The following is a 20,828-nucleotide window of genomic DNA, read 5'->3' on the forward strand; positions in this document are numbered from 1 at the left end:
CATTTTACATGTGGGATGAGCATGAATTTTGAGGGGATAGATTGTAGTGGGTTAAATGGTGCCCCCCACTAGAAGAAATGTCCACACCCTAAACCCCTTACATGGTAAAACATATTAAATTAAGGGTCTTGAGAAGACGAGCTTACCCTGGATTATGCAGATCCTAAATTCAATCACAAGGGTTCTAATAAGAGGCACACAGGAGAGAGATGACAGACAGAAGATGAAGTGGCAATGTGACCATGGAGGCAGAAATGTAGCCACAAGTGGACTCACTAGAAGCTAGAGGAAGCAAGGAACAGAATCTCCCCTAGAGCCTTTGGAGGAAACGCTGTCCTGTCAGCACCTTGATTCCAGACTTCTGGCCTCCAGAACTTTGAGAGAACAAATTTCTGGTGCTTTAAGCCCTGCAGTTTGTGGCCATCTGTTACAGCAGCCCTGGGAATCTAATACCGCTAGAGGGAGCCAGTCTCCTCAGTCGTGCCTCTGGGGTGGCTTCTCCAGCACCCGATTGGGGAGAGATGAGGCAAAAGCAAAGCCCACAGAACTCCCCACCAAGTCCTTCCTCAGGTCCAAGGTCCCTAGATGGTCTGCTGGCTTCTACCTTTCAGAGTCTTCCTCTATTTGTTTATAGATAATGTTGACAGGTTTCAGCCATACTTAAAGGGAGGAATAGGGGAAAGTACATTTACCTTATCATTTTGGAAGGACAAGTCCTATCTCCCGGTTTTCACTTTTTTTAATCAATTAGCATATTCCAGTTAGTCTTTTCCTTTAATATTAAAAAAAATGTTTTAAAGTTTATTTATTTATTTGGGGTGGGGGAAGACAGGTAAAGAGAGAATCCGAAGCAGGTTCTGCACTGTCAGCGTGGAGCTGATGTGGGCCTCGAACTCACGAACCCGTGAGATCATGACCTGAGCCAAAACCAAGAGTCGCTTAACCCACTGAGCCACCCCGGAGCCCCTGTGTTAGCCTTTTTAAACCATTGCTTTGGTGATGTCATTTTCTTGCTAAAATTCTTCAGTGAAGCCCATAACCCTTAGTCTCGCATTCATTCCCTCCCCAGTCTGGCTCCATCGCAGCCTCCCGTTCTGGTCTTATTTCCCACTATGTTCCTCACCAGTGTTTCCAAAATCATGCTGTATCAAATGTTACACTCACATGGGGGAAAAACGGCTCTGCTGTCAAAGGCATTTGGCAAACAGTAGATTTACACAGTTAAGCCAGTTTATTATTGTAGGACTCTCAGAAACTTTACTATGCCAGTGTACAATGGGAATCTCCAAGAGGCAATTAAAGCATGAAGCATTTCCTAAATGTACTTGACCCTGAAACCCTTTGTACTGTTTCCATGGAAGCCAGTTTGTAAAATCCTCCTATTCCAACTTCCTTTTCTGACCAAACTCGCCTATTTGTGATCATCTAAACTCGTTTTGTTTTCCTGCTTTTAACATAAAGAACTTTTGTGAAATGTCAAAGAAGCAGTGCTGGTGCTAAGACAACATCAGATCCAGGCACTATTCAATTTTATAACATTTTCCATTAAGCTGGTTTTTGAGTTCCTAAGTCCTGACCATAAATATTGCCAAAAACAGGTTGTGGAACCCAGTATAAATGCTTGAGTCATGTTGTAAAATATGGAAACTATTTTTTAAATAAGTCAATTTAATAATACTGCTAGATGATATGAGAAACAGGCACTCCCCCATCCCAGCACCACCGCACATAGATGTGTCTGAGCAGGGACACAGGTGTGGGCACAGGGGTCAGCAGACTTATGGTTGACAGATACCCTTTTCTTCTTCCGTTCTTCTGCACAAGAGCTCATTCGCAGGTAGTCTCCGGGACCCGAAGGAAGGAAGCTGCTCTCTGACCTGGTGCTGGCAGGTCACTCTGTGGCTGAAAGGGCTACAGATGGGGAGAGCTGGCATTCACCTACGACCTTGCCAACGGGGGCACGACCACCAAAGTAGTGGGTAAAAGGGAAATTTTAGCAGCAGTGAAATGAAAAGAGGAAGAGAAAGGATGGGGCCATGCCAAGTCTACAATTTAAAAGTCTGTTTAGTTCCAAATCCAGATGAAACATTAGCTGTGAGGACAGGCGAATCAGGACCTCTGGAGATCAGGAGGGGTCAGGAGAGGGCAGGCTGACACCAAGTGTCCTCCACAGTTTGTCCTGAAAGAGTCATGTTAGACATTTGTCCAGTGATCTGTGGGGCAAAGTACTTTGAGAACTTTTTCCAGACCAGAGGAAGCAGCTGCAGTGGCTTGGTCTCCCTAAATGCTCATGCTTGGCAGCAGTGTTTGCTGAGCCTCCAAGATGCAGGACTTCCAGTGTGCAGACAAGTTGCTGGCGGTGCCTGCAGAGGACGCCAGCCCTGGCCCACGGTGAATGTCACAACTCCTGGGGAAGTGAGAAGATCTTTGCCTGGGTGCCGAAGACTGCTGGGACATCATGACAGCGGGGGCCACCATGGGAGGGCCTCAGGGCAGGCAGTCCCATCAGGTGGTCAAGGCCACCCACACAGTCAAGAGGCCTGTTCCAGGCCATTCTGCTCTTCTTCTTCCGTCTGTAACCAGCTCCAGTCTAGAGACTGAAAGTCAACAGGCATGTTAAAAATACAGTGGCCACCAATACACCTTGGATTGTTTGTCTTCCTCAGGAGGCGACCAGCACAATTTAGAAGGAAATTTAAATCCTCTCATTAGTAACAGTCTTGTTATTGCAGGGTACTCTCGAGCTAAAGCTACATTTTCACAACCGTAAGGGAACTTTCCTTTGGCCTAGCTTGAAGCCCCTCAGATTCCGGGACTATGGAAACTAGACAGGCAGTTTTAGTACCACCTGTGGCTCATAGCACTTCTGACCGTGGGTAGGTGGTACCAAGAGCTAACCTCAGCTACCAGTTTCCAACCCTACCAGATGAAACGGCCTGATAAGACTTCCTATTTCTCTGGTAGGAGTGCAAATAAGCAGTGAAATGATCAAAATACACGCTGTCAGAAGGAGGATGGGCAGAAATAAAAGATAGCAAAAGCCCTAAACCAGAGACGGACAGTTGAATAAATAAGAAGTGATTACAATTTGTAGTGGTATCCTCTCTGATTCTTCTGGAAACTGAGAAGTTAGGGGGAGGCTAGCAGGTCACCCTATTGGCAGGAAAGGGCCTTTTAAGATCTGAGGAATGGCTTAGCATCTCTGAACCTTTGCCATAAATGTACCTGTATCTTGACCAGTTTTTCATCAGGTTAGTTTCCCTATAAGTAGTACTACCTACTGCTAAGCTCTGAGTCCCTGAGAGGCGGGGCTGTGACAGGTCCTTGTTTTAGCCCCAGACCTCCATGCACACAGATGCTCAGCAGTGCTACAAAAACCACAGGGAGAGAAAGACCTTCTCAGAATGATGCTACCTCCCTTATCAAAATTAAGCGTTACAAGGATTAAATGAGATAATGCACATAGTGTACTCGTACCCATTCAATAATTGTTAGCGTTACTCTGAATAAGAAGAAGTCTGTACTAGAAAAGCATAAGCATATACTGAGATGGAGGAAACGCTGGATTGCCTTTGCATTTTCTTTTTCTGGCTTGCCGTGGGGAGAAAGGACACGGAATATGTCGGATTCACACAGGCCATTACCCTTAAACTCTGGTCTTGCTCTTTGATGGTGTCTTGCATCGCATTTTCTAGCTGGGTGCAGAGCGTGTGTGCTTCAGCCACCAGTTCTTCACTAAGGAAAATGATCAGATTATTAGAAAATGGTCAATGTGAATTTTCAGAGATAATGCTACAGGGATTTTGACAAGATTTTAAAAATGAAGTTACAATTATTTTGATGCTGAGTGTCGTAAAGCACCGTGTCACTGACCAGTAATCTCCTTCATCTAGTTAAGCACTTTTCAGAAGCCCACGCTCAGCCATAAGTGTTACCATTCACAATGTGAAAGAGCAAGCAGATCTCTTTTTACTTCAGATAATTGAATTTAATTCTCTCTAAGCTGCCAAAATCTAAAGATACCTCACAAATCACCTGTTTTCCAGTTTTTGAAATAGAAAAAAAATATACAGACCACGTAATTTCACCATTTCCATAGTTCCTTGAGATCTGTGAAAAAGCAAGTTCTGGGAACTGATTTCATTTAAACTGCTTTCTCTTTTTCCAGGATAAGAAATGTACCTGTCGTTGGGGCGCCTGGGTGGCGCAGTCGGTTAAGCATCCGACTTCAGCCAGGTCACGATCTCGCGGTCCGTGAGTTCGAGCCCCGCGTCAGGCTCTGGGCTGATGGCTCAGAGCCTGGAGCCTGTTTCCGATTCTGTGTCTCCCTCTCTCTCTGCCCCTCCCCCGTTCATGCTCTGTCTCTCTCTGTCCCAAAAATAAATAAATGTTGAAAAAAAAAAAAAAATTAAAAAAAAAAAGAAATGTACCTGTCGTGAATGGCCATGGGGAGAAAGGGAAAGGTATAATAAGCCGCTTGTCCTATTTTAGCCTCAGCTCTAGGACATGGACGGACAGCCTGTGCTCCCAGGACGACTTTCCCAGGGCTTCCAGGATATCATTGGAGGGAAAATGCCAAATCCAGGAAGACAGTGCCTTGGAAATCCACTCACCTTACAAAGCATGACACTCTGATGGAAGGAACACAGGCCACATTTTTGCTCAGCCTCTTCCACGTAGCTACCAACTAGGTTGAAGGCTTAGGGCCAGCTCCAAAGGGCAATGTAAGAGGCACAGGACCTGGTTACTATCCTCAAGCTCACAGTAGGTTGGGGAGAGAATTAACAATCTAAGGTCACGTACAATTAAGTACCACAACGTATAGGCTATGAATTCCCCAAGCACAGGAACAGGATTTTTATTTTGTTTTGTTTTTAAAGTTTGTTCGAGAGAGAAAGAGAATGAGCGGAGGAGGGACAGAGAGAGAGATGGGGACAGAGGATCTGTTGAGAGCAGAGAACCTGATGCTGGGCTCAAACTCACGAACTGTGAGAGCCAAAAGTCAGACACTTAACTGACTGAGCCACCAGGAGCCCCAGAACAGGATTTTTAAAATAGCTTTATTGATCTATCTATAATTTAGACACCATAAAGTTTACCCATTTAAAGTGTGTAATTCGGTAGTTTTAGTATATTTACAGAACTATACAATCTAGACCATAATCTAATTTTAGAACATTTTCATCATGCAAAAAGAAACCTTCCCACCCTCCCCCTCACCTGCCCTAGGCAATCATTAATCTATTTTTTGGTCTATAGATTTGCCCACACAGACAATTTTAACCATTGCCAGTGCCTGAGACCCAACACATAGAGGATGTTGAAGAAACTGCATGGGACTAAACTAGAAACAAAAACACCCAAAGGCGGTCCAAGAAGAGAGAGCTGTGTGAGTGATCAGGGCATTGGAGGAGAGGGAAGCAGATGTGTCCTGTAGGTGGAAGGACCTCCCAGGACCAGCCCACAGAGGTTCTGGAACTTCAGAGTGCATCAGAAACCAGCCAAGGCTTCTGAAAGGCTGACTGCTCTGCCCTGCCCCTGAGCAGCTGATTCAGCAACTGCATTTCTAACAAGTGCCCAGATGCTGCTGATGCTGCTGGTCTGGATCAGACTTTGAGAACCACTGGGCCAGGGCAAGGAGTCTGTATGGGAACTGGGGATCAGCCTAGACGGTGGCTGAGGTGGCTGTAAATGTCTAAAAAGGCTCAGGTTGAATCCTCCAGGGGAGTGGGAAGCCACTACTAGTTACTGGCCAAAAAATAACTTGATCAAGTGGTATTCTGTGAAGACTAATTTGACTAGGGAGGGCTTGGAGGCAGAACTGGATGGGAAGTAGGGAGGCCAAAGGCCTCGCAGAAAAGGCTGAAATGCTCTGTTCACCACCTTGGTGGCAGTGGCCCAGGCGATAGGAGGGAAAACCAAGGCAGAAGTGGGGGGTGAGGAGAGGCAGTGGGTGGAAAACCCTAATATGGTAACTCAGAGTGGTGGGAGGTGAGAGGGAGGAGGCGAGATGACTGAGGCGTGGCCAACAGGGCACTCCCTGCGGGCAGGCTGGTTCTGAATGACAGATGATGGCTGATGGGACTATATAATAGCATGTGACTGACTAGCATGTGACTGACTAGCACGTTCAATCTCCTCATTAAGCAATTAGTAATCCAATCCTTAGACAAGGCAACTACTTAGCAAGTTGCAAGGCACTAGAGAGCAAAATATCACATTTGCTTGGATATTAACAAACACAAACTCAATACATGCACAAAATTGCTAGACACATAAAATGATCAATGATAAACATGCATGTCTATTCCCATGACTTCCCAGTGCACTGGGCCATCACCGGCACCTTACAGTGACCTACCTTTTCTTGACAGACTCAGGCAAGCTGTTAGGGGCAGTGGAAGGCTGAGACATTAGCTGACCAGAGTGACTGAGGCGAGCAGCATTCATGCTATCTGGGCTTCCACTCACAGGACCACGAACTTTGCTCTAAAGGACAAAACCAAAAGAGAGTCAACACAATTTTGGAGCAAAGGGATGATTCCAATTTTGCATTCACACCATAGTATTTTCTCACAAAACAATAGGTCACAATACACTAGCTATTCCTACAAATTTTTAGTCAACATCCCTGCATATGGCCACAGTCTTCATTCAGGCTCAGAAAATCTTTCTGCATCTATAGGTGTGCTTTTAAAAAAATTTTTTAATGCTTATTTACTTTTGAGAGAGAGAGAGAGAGAGAGAGAGAGAGAGAGAGAGAGAGAGAACACAAGGGGCAGAGAGAAGAAGACACAGAATCCGAAGCAGGCTGCAGGCTCTGAGTTGTCAGCACAGAGCATGATGAGGGGCTCGAACTCACAAACTGTGGGACCATGACCTCAGCTGAAGTAGGATACTTAACTGACTAAGCCACCCAGGCATCCCTATAGGTGTACTTTTTGATAGAAGATTGTAAGTATAGGGAGATTGGAGTACCTGCATTTGTAAGCTTCGTTCATTAGTCTGATTGCTTCAGAAACTCTCGTAAGGAAACTAAGAGGGAGACATCTTTGCTGTCTCAAGTAGAAGCCTGAGACATACCAGAAGGTTGTAAGTGGCCTTCTGTGAATTGCACCATCTGTGGGACAGCCAACAAGAAAACCAAGATGTCCTGACCCCCCGGCTGCTGCAGCTACCCACCTCAGTCAAGAGGTTAAGCCAGTGGCTCCTGCTTCAGGGGCTCGCACCTCCTCACACCTGCAGCCCGCAGATGACCTATGCCAACCTTCCCAGCACCTTGTGCTTTGCCCCACTTCAAGTTTCCAGCTGAACTCTCATCTGTTGGCCTCACGTCTTTTTACAGACCCAGCTCCTGCCCTTGCTGCAGCCCGTGGGTCTTCATCCTGCTCAGCCTCACGAGCTATGGGACCCATCCTGGTTCCACATCCTTCCTTCCAGCTGAACGTCAAGGTCTGGCTTCAACCAGTCAGTCAAGCACCCAATTTTGCTCTGCAGATGGTCACCCGTGGAAAGACCCAGACATCCACCTCCTCCACTTAGCCTGGGCCTGCAGGAGAGCAGTCCTTCCACTGTCTTGTCCTGTGCACCCTAAGGGCTGTGCAACTCCAGTCCCCCAAAGCGGCGCCCCCCCTCAGTGATGACGTTTGCCAAAGTCTCAAATCCATTCTCCAGCTGCCATGAAGGATTTCTCTGAAACCCAAATGTGATCATACCATTCCCATACTTCCTTCGACATGAGAGAGAAAAACAAATTCCCTAGTGTTTGCTATGCCTGCGAAAGCATGTGTGGCCTGCATGAGCTCGTCCTCGCCTGCCTCTCCAGTTTCATTCCAAACGATACCCTTTTGCCCCACACTACGCCACTCTGCATGTAGCACCTGGAACACACACACTCTTTCAGGCCTCCGTGCCTCTCTGATAGAGCAATGTCTTCGTTCTGGAATGTCGTCTCCACCTGTCCACCTCGTTCTTCAGTTGAAACAACCCTTCCTTGTGAATGTTTCCTGTGGTTCCCTCACCTCCAGGCCTGAAGCTCACGTTGCTCCTTCACACTCATGCTATGGCTCATGCTCATGACACCACAGCTGCTGCTGCTGAACACTTCCTGCCCCACGTTTGAATTCACTTCCCTGTGTGTGCCCCTCTGATTATGAGCTCTTGGGCCGGGTGCCATGCTTCTTTCCCCCTTTACCTCCAGTTTTCATCTCGCTCCTGGGCACGTGGTCGGCGCTCAGTAAATGTCACATGAATGCAGATGGCGTATCAGGCCGTCACTGGAAATACCTCAATTTCCCTCTCCTTCCTAAAGCTTCTCTCCTTGTCATCTCTCCTTTTTTAATTTGCTTCCTTTCTTACAGGAGGAAATGTCACTCATCCCTTCCCCAGGCCAATCCTTCCATGCATGCCCATGAAGCTGACACCCTGCTGTTCTCAGAACCTGGACATTCAACTGTCTCCCACCTCTTTGATACTGTGACTCTCCCAGTGCACTGTCTCTTGCCTGACCTACAAATACGCTCCAGTCCATGATCTTAAAAACACCATCCTTGCACCCTGCCTCCACCTTAAGCAACGATCTTCCCATTTTCCTCTTTGCTCTTAACTACCACCAGTGGCTAAATCACTCTTTCATCATAGTTAACCTCGCTGCAGCTGGCATAGTGTGGGTCTTTCTCCCATCAGCTCTGGTTTCCATGGCTTTTACCTGGTTCTTTTCCTTCTCTGTCCCGGGCTCTTTTTTGTGTCCCATTTTCTCCCTGAGCAGCATGCAGTGGAATCTCAGCTACATTAAGACAGTGGGCACAGAAAGTGTGGTCGACAATACTAAGCAGCACAGGCTCAGAGGAGGATCAACCAGGTCACACAGACATGCACTGTGGTGCGTGAAGGTCCCCCAAAAGATCTGTCCACATCCTAAGTCCAGCAACCTGTGAATGTGACCTTCTTGGAAAAAGGGTCTGCACAGATGAAGTTAAGGATCCTGAGAGGAGATCAACTTGGACTACTGAGGTGGGAACCACATTCAATGGCAAGTGTACTGATCTGAGACACCCAGAAGACAGACACGGAGAAGAAGACCTTGTGAAGACAGGGACAGACAATAGAGTGATGCAGCCAAGGACTAGCCAAGGACTGCCCAGGGCCACCAGAAGCTGGAAGAAGCATGGAAACATTCTCCCCTAGAGCTTGCAGCGGGAGCTCAGCCCTGCCAACACCTGGATTTCGGACTTCCGGCCTCCAGGACTGTAAGGGAATAACTCTGCGGTGCCGCTTTGTGACAGCAGCCACAGGAAATGCACACGTGCAGAATGAAACACACCTGGTGCGGCCCTGACTCGGCCCCTCCCTGCTCCCTCTAAGTCATGGAGAAGAGGAAGGAAAACTGAGCCGTGGCAATTGAGTGGTGTCTGTCAGTGGCTTTGCGGTCTCTCTTGGAGGGTGGTGACAGCAGCACAGAGGTGGAAAAGAGGCTGGCGGGCTGGGGGCCGAGGGCCTGGCCATGGGGCTCACTCACACAAGCGATTTTCAGGAGATTCCAGAGCTCCTTCTGCCGCTTCTCCTGAAGCCGGACGACAGTCTTCTCGTCTTCGTTCATTAAACTCACCACCTCTTCCACCTTGGGCAACAGTTCCAGAGCCTTCTGCTTGCAAACCACAGTTTTACTGTAAAGAGTAAATGTGACAAATTCCAGTGGCATTTGGGTTGGAGAAAGGAGGAGAACATAATCCCTGGTAATTATGAATCCAACAACAGCTGCGGATAAATCTCCTTCAGGGTAAGCAAGTCAGAGGGCAGTGAGAAAATGGCCTCACGTGGGTCCTTGCCGCTTCTCTGAATTCCACCCTGGAGAAGGGAAGTTGGGGCGGATACCTGAGCTGCGTATAAATCACTCGCACTTTCTTCTCAAAGCCTTGGATGGCCTGAAGAAGCAGCCGGACCATTTCAAGACTGTCACCATCAGTTCGTTGGTCTGGAAAGAGGCAAAGAGTCCCACAGTTCCTCCAGTGGCTGGCAGAGTGTCAACGCCATACACATGACAGAACCAGGCACGTGTGGCAGACAGAATGGCCCACTAACCTCTGGGTTTTTCCCGAAGTCTCCTGTAAAGCTCCCTCGCTTGCTCTTCTCTGAAATATACAAAGGAGAAACTCTGTCAAGATGTGAGGTCAAATAAGCACATGTGGGACACTGGTTAGTCAATTCCTGCCAGTAGAATCACTGACTTTTAGAAGCAAGACCAGCACTATGCCTTGACTGGAGGAAATTACTACTCCTGGTGATACTATAGGTGATGCCTATGATGAGGAACTGATGGCTCTCGTTATCAAACCTCGCCCTTCTCTCCAAGAGAATCTCTTTTCTCTTTTTTTTAAAGTTTATTTGTATTTACTTTGAGAGAGAGAGACAGAGAGAGCAAGCAAGGGAGGGGTAGAGAGACAGGGAGAGAGAGACTCATAAGCAGGCTCCATGCTGTCAGTGCAGAGCCCGACTTGGGGCTCAAACTCACAAACTGCGAGATGGTGACCTGAGCCGAAACCAAGAGTCAGATGCTTAAGCAACTAAGCCACCCAGGCATCCCTAATGAGAAAGAATCTTAAGAAAGGGAGGTTCTACTCTGTCCCTTGGAATTTCCTGTCCACGTGGCTTCTGCAATGGTGATTCCAGTGCCATCACTGGACCTAAGCCTGGAGAACACGGGCTCCCCGTGAGAACTCAAGCCCAAGGGTAGACACAAACTTCTATCCCTTTTCCACCTCAACACAATGAAACTACCTGACATTTCAGAGGTGACTCTCATTTGAAAACTAAAGGAGAACTGGGGCGCCTGGATGGCGCAGTCAGTTAAGTGTCCGACTTCAGCCAGGTCACGATCTCGCGGTCTGTGAGTTCGAGCCCCGCGTCAGGCTCTGGGCTGATGGCTCAGAGCCTGGAGCCTGTTTCCGATTCTGTGTCTCTCTCTCTCTCTCTGCCCCTCCCCCATTCATGCTCTGTCTCTCTCTGTCCCAAAAATAAATAAAAAATGTTGAAAACTAAAGGAGAATAATGGGTTAAATAACTTGAGAAAATACAGAATACGAATCATCAGATTTCTTCTTTCTTTTTAAATGAATCATCAGATTTCTGATGTTCAAGATTCTGGTCCTGAGAATCCTGGTAAAGGCACTGGAGGACAGTGCTGAGCCCAAGTGGGAGCTCCCAAGAGTTTGAGGCAGCTCGCCTGCTCCCTCTCATCTGGCTTTCCTTCAGGTAGGACTGCTTTGCCTGGGCACCTTATCACCTCCCAGAGCCAAGGCCAGATTCCTGATAAAGACTCAAATGAACAGTTCCCGGGTTCAAAATCTTAAGACCTGCTGGTTTCCTTCTCTGTTCTACTTTCTGCTCTTTGAGCCACACCTGGATCAGGGTGGGCTGCGTGAACAGTGACGTCTGGTGCCACGGTTAAAGCTCCTGCATCACAGACTTTAAAGATGATGAACTCCTGCTCTATCTGAATCATCTGAATTGATCTTCACAACTCCGTGAGGTCGGACAATTCTTCTCAACACTTGCTAGATATGGAAATGAAGGCTGACAGTGATGGTGACTGGCCCTTTGCTCATCTCTGCAACTCATCTGGAACATGCCAAGATGCTTTGCCAATGGATCACACTCTATAGAATGGTCTCACAGAGCTTCTGTGATAACCACACTTGAATCCTTAGACAATCTCAACACATGTATGGAAGTTTGGCTGGGGCGTCTGTGGGTTTGGCCGGACACCGGGTCGGTACTCACAGGTCGTCCAGCGTTCCCCCCTGCTTCCGCCCCATGGGGCTCCTCTGCAGGTCCACAATGTCGGTCTGCAGCGCCATCATCCGCTCCACCAGGTGCTTCACTTCATTCTCCTGATGAAAAAGCTGTGCTAATGTCAACTGATGTAATAAGGGCGTTCTGAGATGCAAGATTTGGGGGGGGGGGGACACGTTCCAAACTCACCGAAGACTCTCAGGTGACTGGCTAGAAGGGACAGAGACTCTGGAGTCAGAAGGCCTGGGTTTGGATCTCGGGTCTACCACTTTCTAGCTGTGTGACCCATGGGGAAAGCACCTAACTCCTGAGCTGCAGTTTCCTCTGCCATAAAATAGGCTTCTAATGGGGCCATTTTAAGGGTGAGATAAGATACAGTATGTAAAGTATCTGGCACGGTACCTGGCATGGAGAAGAGCCCAATGCATATTTCTTTCTCTTCCCTTAATTTGTCTACCCCAATGCCATCCCACATTGGGAGGCCTGGGCTCCTCTCTATCGGAGATTCTGGATGTGAGTGCCAGGATGGGCTGGAGCACTCACTGTCTCTCTGGTCAGAGAAGACATCTAAATATAGATATAGTAAATAGTATAGATAATAATAGTATAGATAATAATATAGATATAGATATAGTAAAAAGCCCAGAAAAGGTCTTGGAGGCTTCGGTCTTCAATTTGTGTGAGGATCACTAAGCCATACTTCCTTCCCTTGCCTCACAATTAACGTTTTTCAGTGGTGTTTGATTTATGCTGTCCTAAAACTTTATGCTTAGACTTTTTCTTTCCTATGGATTTAGTGTCCCAACAAAACTAGGCAAACCCCCCAGCCCGATGGAGTGTTGATCATTCATCTGAGGCCCTTTCTGATAGGAAGAGGCCTGGGCCCGTAAGGACACTTCACATTTTGCGCCTTGTTCAAATGCACACCAGGTCTGCACAGCTCCTGCATCTGCCACCATGGGCCTCCCCTTTACTGGCTACCAGCCTGGCCTCTTCCCATCAAGTCCCAGTTAGGGTCAGAGAGCATGGCGAAGACCTCCTGATTTTGGACGTACAAGATGGATTTGGTGTTCGAGGAGAGAGTGAGAAAAGGTTGTACGAAGCCTCACCCCCCTCGGTAAGGATAGGAATCTAAAACAAGTCTCCTACCCGCCCACAGAGCTCCACAGCCTGTTCCATTTCCCTCCAGGCCAGCAGCAGTTTATCTGATGCTGGAAAAAAAAATGTAGGAAAAAAAAAAAAGAAAAACAAAATGAAAACACCACAAAACCAAAATAGACACAAGCAACTAAATTATAAGAGGCAAAAGAAACCTTAGGAAGGGGGGGGGGGGGAAGACAGTAATGGTTTTTCCAAACTCATTACAGAGAGTACACTCACTGATCCCAAATTCTGTCTGCTCACTGTACTTCTCCAGGTCAATCTGGATGCTGGTTTTAAAGAAATCCAACTTGGCTTTGAGCTGCTGAGACATGGAAGCCATAGAATTCTTCATCTTGGAGAGGCAGCTATTATTCCGGAGGAGATTCATCCTGCAGGGACCACAAAAAACAGCCTTCAGGCATGTTTGGGATCCAAATACCATTTCCTGTACAACAGCAAAACCACCTCAAATGCCAAGGCAGATCCCTACTATAATTATTATTATTGTATCAAAAGTAGCCACTTAAAATCATACAATTTCCTAGCCCTCAGCCAGCACTGGAATAAGGCAAAGTACCACACAAAGGGCCAATAACCCCAGTTAGTCATATCCCAGGGGAAAGAGTCAGGCAGACCCCAGCATGACAATCAGGGGAGCTTTGCTGACCCAGACTGCAATGAGCTTTTCCACATTCCAAAATCTGCCCCTAGTTCTGCCAGCCCACCCCTCAGTTTACAGCTCCATGTGCTGACCTCACTCACCTCATAAAGTCTAAAAGGGCCTCCCTCAGTCCTGCCCACCTGACCACTTCCTGCCTGTCCAAACCAGCGTCTCCCTCTTGTCTGTCCTAGCAGTTGCTTCTGAGCCCCTGCCTCTGCCACCTCCCTGTGGAAAAAGCCACCACGCGATTTTAAATTAAGTCCCAAACCGCCTGGCATAATACATGGCAGCTCGCTGTCCCTGCTGTAGCCGGTTACAGTCCTCCTTCAGGGTCTGGATGCTGTGCCAAACCTGGCCCCACACTTTCCTCAGCTGGAAGAAGGAGAGGTTCCTCTTGGGCTCTTGAACTGGAACAGAGACATATGCAACCGTCAGAGAAAAACTGCCCTGCGATTAACCACGTCATGCCTTGTGACATCACTGGCACTTTTACATTTTTCAGTTATATAACTAAACTACTATGCTATCACATAACCTTTTTGGGTGTTAAGCCTGGTTACTGTCACATACATTTTTTGTATCCCATTAACAGCACAAGCACGTACCAGTCAGTAAATACCTACTTATTTGAAGAAACACTTTGCGAACCACATGGAATCAATTACATGTACACAGACTCTTATGCTTTCAACAGAAACCTTTATGTTTACAATATTTAAAGTCATATGAAGTTTTCTACAGATTCAGCTTCACCCAGTAGTACTGGAACATCATTAAATAAGCAGTAAGTCTGGAGCTAAGACTCTCGACCCTAGATCTGCTTATTCTAAGTGTGTGTGTGTGTGTGTGTGTGTGATAGCAGGAATGGTGGATGCATTAAAATGTCCATCTACCACCCATACAATGGAATATTACACAAGTATTAAAAATAGGCAGCTCCATATGCACCAGCAGGGGAAAAATTTTCTAAAATATATTATTAAGTGAAAAAGGCAGGTGCAGAACAGTACATGTTGTATGTTACCATATGTTGGGGGGAAAAATACCTATACACTTTATAATGCATAGAATACCCCTGGAAGGTATACCCAAGAACTTGACAGGAGTGGTTTCCCTGGAAGAAACTGGGAAATTGGGAAGAGAGGCTGGCTTGTTACTGTATATTCTTTTGTACCTTTTGATTTTTTTCTATCATGTACAAAATATAAATAAAACTTCAAAAATAAGTAAAATGGCCATCTGATTCGATCAAGTTCAGAGGCATACAGGCAGTATTCTCTGTCCTAGGTTTAGAATTCTATTTGTGAGGTTGAAATTGAAGACTTCCTTTACTCTTTTTTGGCTGGGCTACCCCTAAGTCCCAAGTAAAGAAGGTTGCCCCAGGGACTGGATAAGCGCATCTCCTTGGTGTGGACCCCTCCGCTAGTCCATGTCTGTCCCTCCTACCCTGTTCCAAGCATTGTAAGTGATTATTTAAAAAAAAGATTTTTTTTAATGTTTATTTTTGAGAGAGATCAAAAGCGAGTGGGGGAGGTGCAGAGAAAGATGGATACACAGAATCTGAAGTAGGCTCCAGGCTCCGAGCTGTCAGCACGGAGACCATTGTGGAGTTTGAACCCATGAACTGTGAGATCATGACCTGAGCCAAAGTCTGGCACTTAACCGACTGAGCCACCCAGGCACCCCATAAGTGATTAAAAAATAAAAACAAAAACAAAAACAATGATCTTCTTACGGATACAGCTGACACTTTCAGGTTGGGGCCGTGGCGAGATCTGAGTCTCATACGTGATTTTACTGTTGTCAAAGAGAAAGACGAGATCCATGTCCAATGTGCGGCCCTCATTCAGCTGCAAAAGGATAAGAGGAAGATGAGATCTTGTGGATGCCACCCCTTCCTTTTCCAAGTAATAACAGAGATTTCAGGGCGTTCCCCACTATTTCCCAATGGCATCATCTTCAGCCAGCAAGTACTGAGCACCCATAAAGACTTTCTTAATGACTCCAGCCTACACGTCCCTTTCCTGGTCCTTTTACACTTTTTTTTTAATGTTTATTTTATTATTTATTTTTGAGGGAGGGGAGGGGAAGAGATAGAGGGACATAGAGAGAATCCCAAGCAGGCTCCATGCTGTCAGCACAGAGCCCAAAGCAGGGCTCAAAACCACAAACCATGAGATCCTGAACTGAGCTGAAACCAAGAGTCAGACTCTTAACTGACTGAGCCACCCAAGGAGCCCCCTTTTACGTTTATTATCCAAACGCATCCCTCAATCACAACTTATTACAGTCTTATTCTCTATTATCTTTACTGTGCAATTTAAATGTTCGGTCTCTCCGTCCTATCCCATGGTTGTTTCTCACACATTAACTTTATCAGTTCTTTGGGGGCAGGGACCACATCTTGCATTGCTGTGGTCATCAGCACTGTTCTATACACAACAGTTTTGGTTGACTCGGAGGAATGAAGCACTGCTTTGGCAACAGAGCCCACAGAAAGGCGCTCTGAGTGGTCTGAAAGTACCAAGTCAAGTGTGCAGGGATTCATGTCTCCTATTAGACCATGCAGAGGATCTCACATTCCAACTAAAAAACCAGGCAGTTATCTGCATTATGTGACAAAGTAGAGCTGAAATCTGAATGCGCAGTTAGTTCCCCTGGAAGCAAAGCCAGGAAAAGCAGGGCATCCTTAGGGAACAGGGCTTCACCTTGCCCTCTGAAATACACTGAGTAGCCGGCTTGTCAGGGATCAAGGCCAGACCAGCTTCTTGCAGCAGCTCCTGGTCCTCCTCGGGGATCCCTGTGTCATTCTGGATTCTGGCCTTTAAGCTCTGCAGACTCTCATCCTCTGTCACTGGATACGTGTGAATGATGCCTGTGACCATGTTCAAGATATGAACCAGCTGCAACACAACCCACATGTTATTGGAAACAAAAACCCATCTTTACAGAGAGGCCCACCTACTTGCCTGGATCGTCTGCTCCTCCCAACATTTCCCAGCCACACGAAGAAAGGGGCTAGTCGGAAGGAAGGGAGTCTCGGTGCCCAGAGTTCACACATTCTGGTCTTTAATGCTGCTGTTTGTTCACAGTGTGACCTTACAACCGATGTCAACTAGCATGGGGGCAGATGCTCTCACAGGGGCCTCCCTTTCCACAGCTCAGATGGCCCATGACTTGCTTTTGAAGGAGCTCTTCTTTTTTCCCCAGCCCTGCCACAGCCCACTGGGGACCTACTGCCTTCAGGCTAACCTGGCTCCACACTCACCTTTAGGTTTAAGATGTCATCCAGGGCCTTGAAACAGCCATTGGGACCATACACAGGATCGGTGCCCCTCTGTCGTGGGTGCCACATCAGCATCAGCTGCAGCCACTTTTCAAGTCGCTGTGCCAGGACGCTGAGAAGAAGAGCACAGCGCAGGAGGGGACAGCTCCAACACCATCCTCAGGTGGCCTTACCATGCACACCCCACGTACATTCACCATACTCACACCCATGGCAACCAACATGTGATGACTGAAGATGAATTAATCTGACGGAAAGCCAAACTAATGATTCAGGTGCTTATCCCCTCTCTGATCTGCTACAACACCCCCTGAAATTCAGGATTTCTCAATAGACTGAACTTTCACCTGGCTGCATGAGAATGATCTGTGAAGCTCTTTAAATACACTTTACAGGCATGTCCCACCTCTAGGCAATGCCCCCACACAATCTAGACCCCATGCTGCCAGATTTATTTTGTTAATCCACCCCTACCTGCAAAGGCACTCGTGGTTCCCACAACACAGTTCATGCCCCTTCCTGGGCACAGACCTACCTCATGGAGGCACTCTCAGCCTCCACAGAGGCCAACTCCCTACTCACTACCTCCTGAAACATGCCTTTGCTCCCCTCACTTCTTCCCCTTGAATTTCCTTCCTCTTCATCCATCCATCCATGTCCTGCACATCTTTCCAGATCCTTCCAGAAAGTTCTAGCTCATCCAAAGTCATTCCATACAGCTCTAATCCACACAGTACCTCTCTCCCCATCCTCTAAATACTTATGGTGATTATTTTCCGTGCTACTCAGTTGTTTGTGACTGCCTTGCCACTTACTTTTGTACTATTACTCAACGCTGGTATTGCTGCTGTTATTTTGGCTCTAAGACGAGATTGCAATGCTGTTCAAACTACCAAGGTTTATTTGTTGACTATGACACAGTATGAGGCTACACAGGAGTGCAAAGAGAAGTAAAGTAGAAATCCCCTACCCTGAAAAGGCTTACAGTTGACTAGGAGACAAACGCTATGCAAAACCAAATGTAGTACAAGGTAGAAACTACTAAGGGTGGTAAGAGGTACAGATAAATTACTGTGTGAATTTAGAAAAGAGATGATTTCTAGATGGGGTGAGGGGTGGGAATCCATTCTAAGTTGATGACTGAGACGATTATGTCAAATTCCTAGTCACAGGATACCTTGATAATCTATTTAAAAGCTATCAGATGTCACCGCAGACATCTATTTCTGAAAAAGGAAGAAAACCGCATAGAGGAGACGTGCCACTGGGCCTTACCTGTTCAGATTATTGGGATAGGGTAAGGAGCTGGAAAACTTCACCGCTCCATTCAAGTCTTCACTGACAACAATGTCCATCTCACTCTTCTGCCGGACTTTGGAATGCCTGCAATACAGCCCTTAAGTCACTTAGCAGGCAGGAGACATTGTACTTTGGTAACATACCGCTTTACAACTGTACAGGATACCCCCAGGTCGTGATTCTATCTTTGGGTAACAGTGCATTTGCTTCCTGCTAGGATGGCTTCCTTCCGAGCGCAATAGTCTGTACTGCCTGAAGTAGAGTCATCAACCATCCTGTGCCTAGAGTTCCACAGCCAGTACTACTGACTCCTCATCTCATCCTTCGCTTATCCTTATCATTTTCTCTACTTTTCATCTTATCTAATCCAACATTTATGTTTTGAAAGAGGATAAAATTAGAACTTCCAAACCAGGATCACTGCGTGCAGATCACATTTACAGGAAATAACGCACAATACATGCGTGCACAGTGTACTTCCCTCTAAATGCACATGGCTAGATATGATCTCTAATGGTGAATGAACTGTTACATTTCCCAATTTAGAGCACTTATTGATGCATCTGAAATAGTATTTGAAGGGAAAAAAAAATTAAACCCAACTAGTTTCAAATCTTTTTGGTGATGAGGAAGATAACTTAAATTTGAATAATGCTTCATAGATAACCAAGTACTTGGACACTGAACACATACTTCTTTGCCATGATAACCCCAAGTGGTAGACACTGTTTTTAGTTCCCCATTCAGTGGTAAGGAAATACAGATCAGGTGACTTGCCCAAGGCCACACAACTAAAGAGTGGCAGAACTAGGGACTCAAATCCAAAGTCTGCTGTTCTTTCTACACTGTGTGAATGTCCAAGTCTTTCCTTTCCAAAAACACCTGGGAAATTCAGATAAAAATGTCTTAGTCCTGAACACTTCTCCTTGGCAAGGGGTAAGTGGGCCTAGCTGGAACTGGCATGTGGCAGAGGCTGGTGGATCACAGCTCTGGCTGGAACAGTGATTACTGTAAGGCAGGTGTACCAAGACTGTCGTCACATACAAATGACACAGATGATCCTCTAATGGAATAGTCTGTCCATGGGAAATTGTAAAAATAAAAGCTGTAGTAAATAAAATGCTTATTGCTTAGGTCCTGTAATGTATTTCAAAGTAGGATTGTAATAGAATTATAAAGCTCAAATCACATCTGTCCGGAAATTACTATCCATCTGCCATCTGAGAGGAGAGAGTGAAATTTTTAAAAGGTTCTCTAAGGCATTACAAAGCAGATGAGACAGCCACTTTTCACAAACTTGTCCACTGAACAGCTCCTGACTGGGCATCCAAGTAGCCTACTTGAAAGCATCAGCTGGTCTCCCAGCACCGGGGAAGGGAGTTCTAAGAAGCTGATTCTGCAGACAACAGACTTAGAATAAAGACGCCAAGACATCAGGGATACATTTTCAAAAAAAATTTTTTTTTCAATGTTTATTTATTTTTGGGACAGAGAGAGACAGAGCATGAACGGGGGAGGGGCAGAGAGAGAGGGAGACACAGAATCGGAAACAGGCTCCAGGCTCTGAGCCATCAGCCCAGAGCCTGACGCGGGGCTCGAACTCACAGACCGCGAGATCGTGACCTGGCTGAAGTCGGACGCTTAACCGACTGCGCCACCCAGGCGCCCCTACATTTTCAAATAGTACTTGTTCTTCTGGTTCTAATGGATTTTAACTCATCTTATTAAAAATAATGGAAAAGCTCAACATTGGAACTAAAGAAATGCAACAATTTCTTGGTTAGTTAAAAACACTATTGATGTATAGATATACAGTATATGGTATGATTGTAAATTAATGAGCTAATTCCTCAATATTCCAGAACCTGTGCAGATCAAGTATTGCTTGTTTTATTTTTTTATTTTCTAAAAAACTTTTTTTTCATGTTTATTTTTATTTTTGAGAGAGAGAGCACGGTAGGGCAGGGGCAGAGAGGGAGATACAGAATCTGAAGCAGGCTCCACAGAACCCAATGTGGGGCTCGAACCCACAAACAGTGAGATCATGACCTGAGCTGAAGTTGGACGCTTGACTGAGCCACCCAGGCGCCCCAATTATTGCTTGTTTTAAAATAAATCACCACAGGAGGGCGTACTTTGCCACTTCACCAGACTCTTGAAGAGCAGGGACCTGGCCTCTTTCACCTCTGCTGAAATTTTCAGTGTTTGGCTTATACGTGCTGACTGAACTGGATTGCCAACACATAAAAACACTCTTCTAGAATTGATTTCCAAGGTTATATCTTAGAAATAAATAATTCATGATGTAAATACCTACCCTTTTAAAAACTTAATGTTTTCACTACTTCCAGAAAAGCATTCAGAAAAATGATAGTAGCCAGTGTTAACAACAGTGTGGTGAAAAGGGCAGCTTTGTATGTTCCTGGTAAAAACATTATTTATACAACCTTTCTGTTGAGCAAATGCTCAATACATATCAAAAACCTCTAAAATGTGTATAATCTTTGGTCAGTAAATTCCACTCCTAGGAATTATCCTAGGGAAATAATCATGGATATACAAGGATTTCCTTATAAGGACGTTATTCTTGGTTTTATTTTAAGAAGTAAAAATTATAAACTACCCATGCTTCCAATAACGGTGCATAAG

At 46.1% G+C, this 20,828-nt stretch overlaps 1 protein-coding gene across 5 annotated transcripts in view; it reads right to left on the reverse strand.

Annotated features, from left to right (window-relative positions):
* Positions 1-1,212: 1,212 nt before the first annotated feature.
* IKBKB (inhibitor of nuclear factor kappa B kinase subunit beta) overlaps positions 1,213-20,828 on the reverse strand; it is a 75,291-nt gene continuing 55,675 nt past the window's right edge. For 4 of the 5 annotated variants that reach the window (XM_040448225.1, XM_040448375.1, XM_040448464.1 and 1 more), the window contains 14 exons: positions 18,156-18,263; positions 16,863-16,992; positions 16,303-16,497; positions 15,330-15,444; positions 13,878-14,001; positions 13,171-13,322; positions 12,940-13,001; positions 11,779-11,900; positions 10,081-10,130; positions 9,874-9,973; positions 9,518-9,665; positions 6,362-6,489; positions 3,645-3,735; positions 1,213-2,597 (listed from right to left, as the gene is read on the reverse strand). In XM_040448225.1, the coding sequence (XP_040304159.1) occupies positions 2,532-2,597; positions 3,645-3,735; positions 6,362-6,489; positions 9,518-9,665; positions 9,874-9,973; positions 10,081-10,130; positions 11,779-11,900; positions 12,940-13,001; positions 13,171-13,322; positions 13,878-14,001; positions 15,330-15,444; positions 16,303-16,497; positions 16,863-16,992; positions 18,156-18,263 (1,591 nt within the window). In that variant the 3' untranslated portion in view covers positions 1,213-2,531. The remainder of the gene's footprint in view (positions 2,598-3,644; positions 3,736-6,361; positions 6,490-9,517; positions 9,666-9,873; positions 9,974-10,080; positions 10,131-11,778; positions 11,901-12,939; positions 13,002-13,170; positions 13,323-13,877; positions 14,002-15,329; positions 15,445-16,302; positions 16,498-16,862; positions 16,993-18,155; positions 18,264-20,828) is intronic. The other variant, XM_040448304.1, reaches the window with a different exon arrangement.

Source organism: Herpailurus yagouaroundi, unplaced genomic scaffold (assembly GCF_014898765.1).
Source record: "Herpailurus yagouaroundi ecotype Mexico unplaced genomic scaffold, PumYag 28, whole genome shotgun sequence".
Taxonomy (NCBI): Eukaryota; Metazoa; Chordata; class Mammalia; order Carnivora; family Felidae; genus Herpailurus; species Herpailurus yagouaroundi.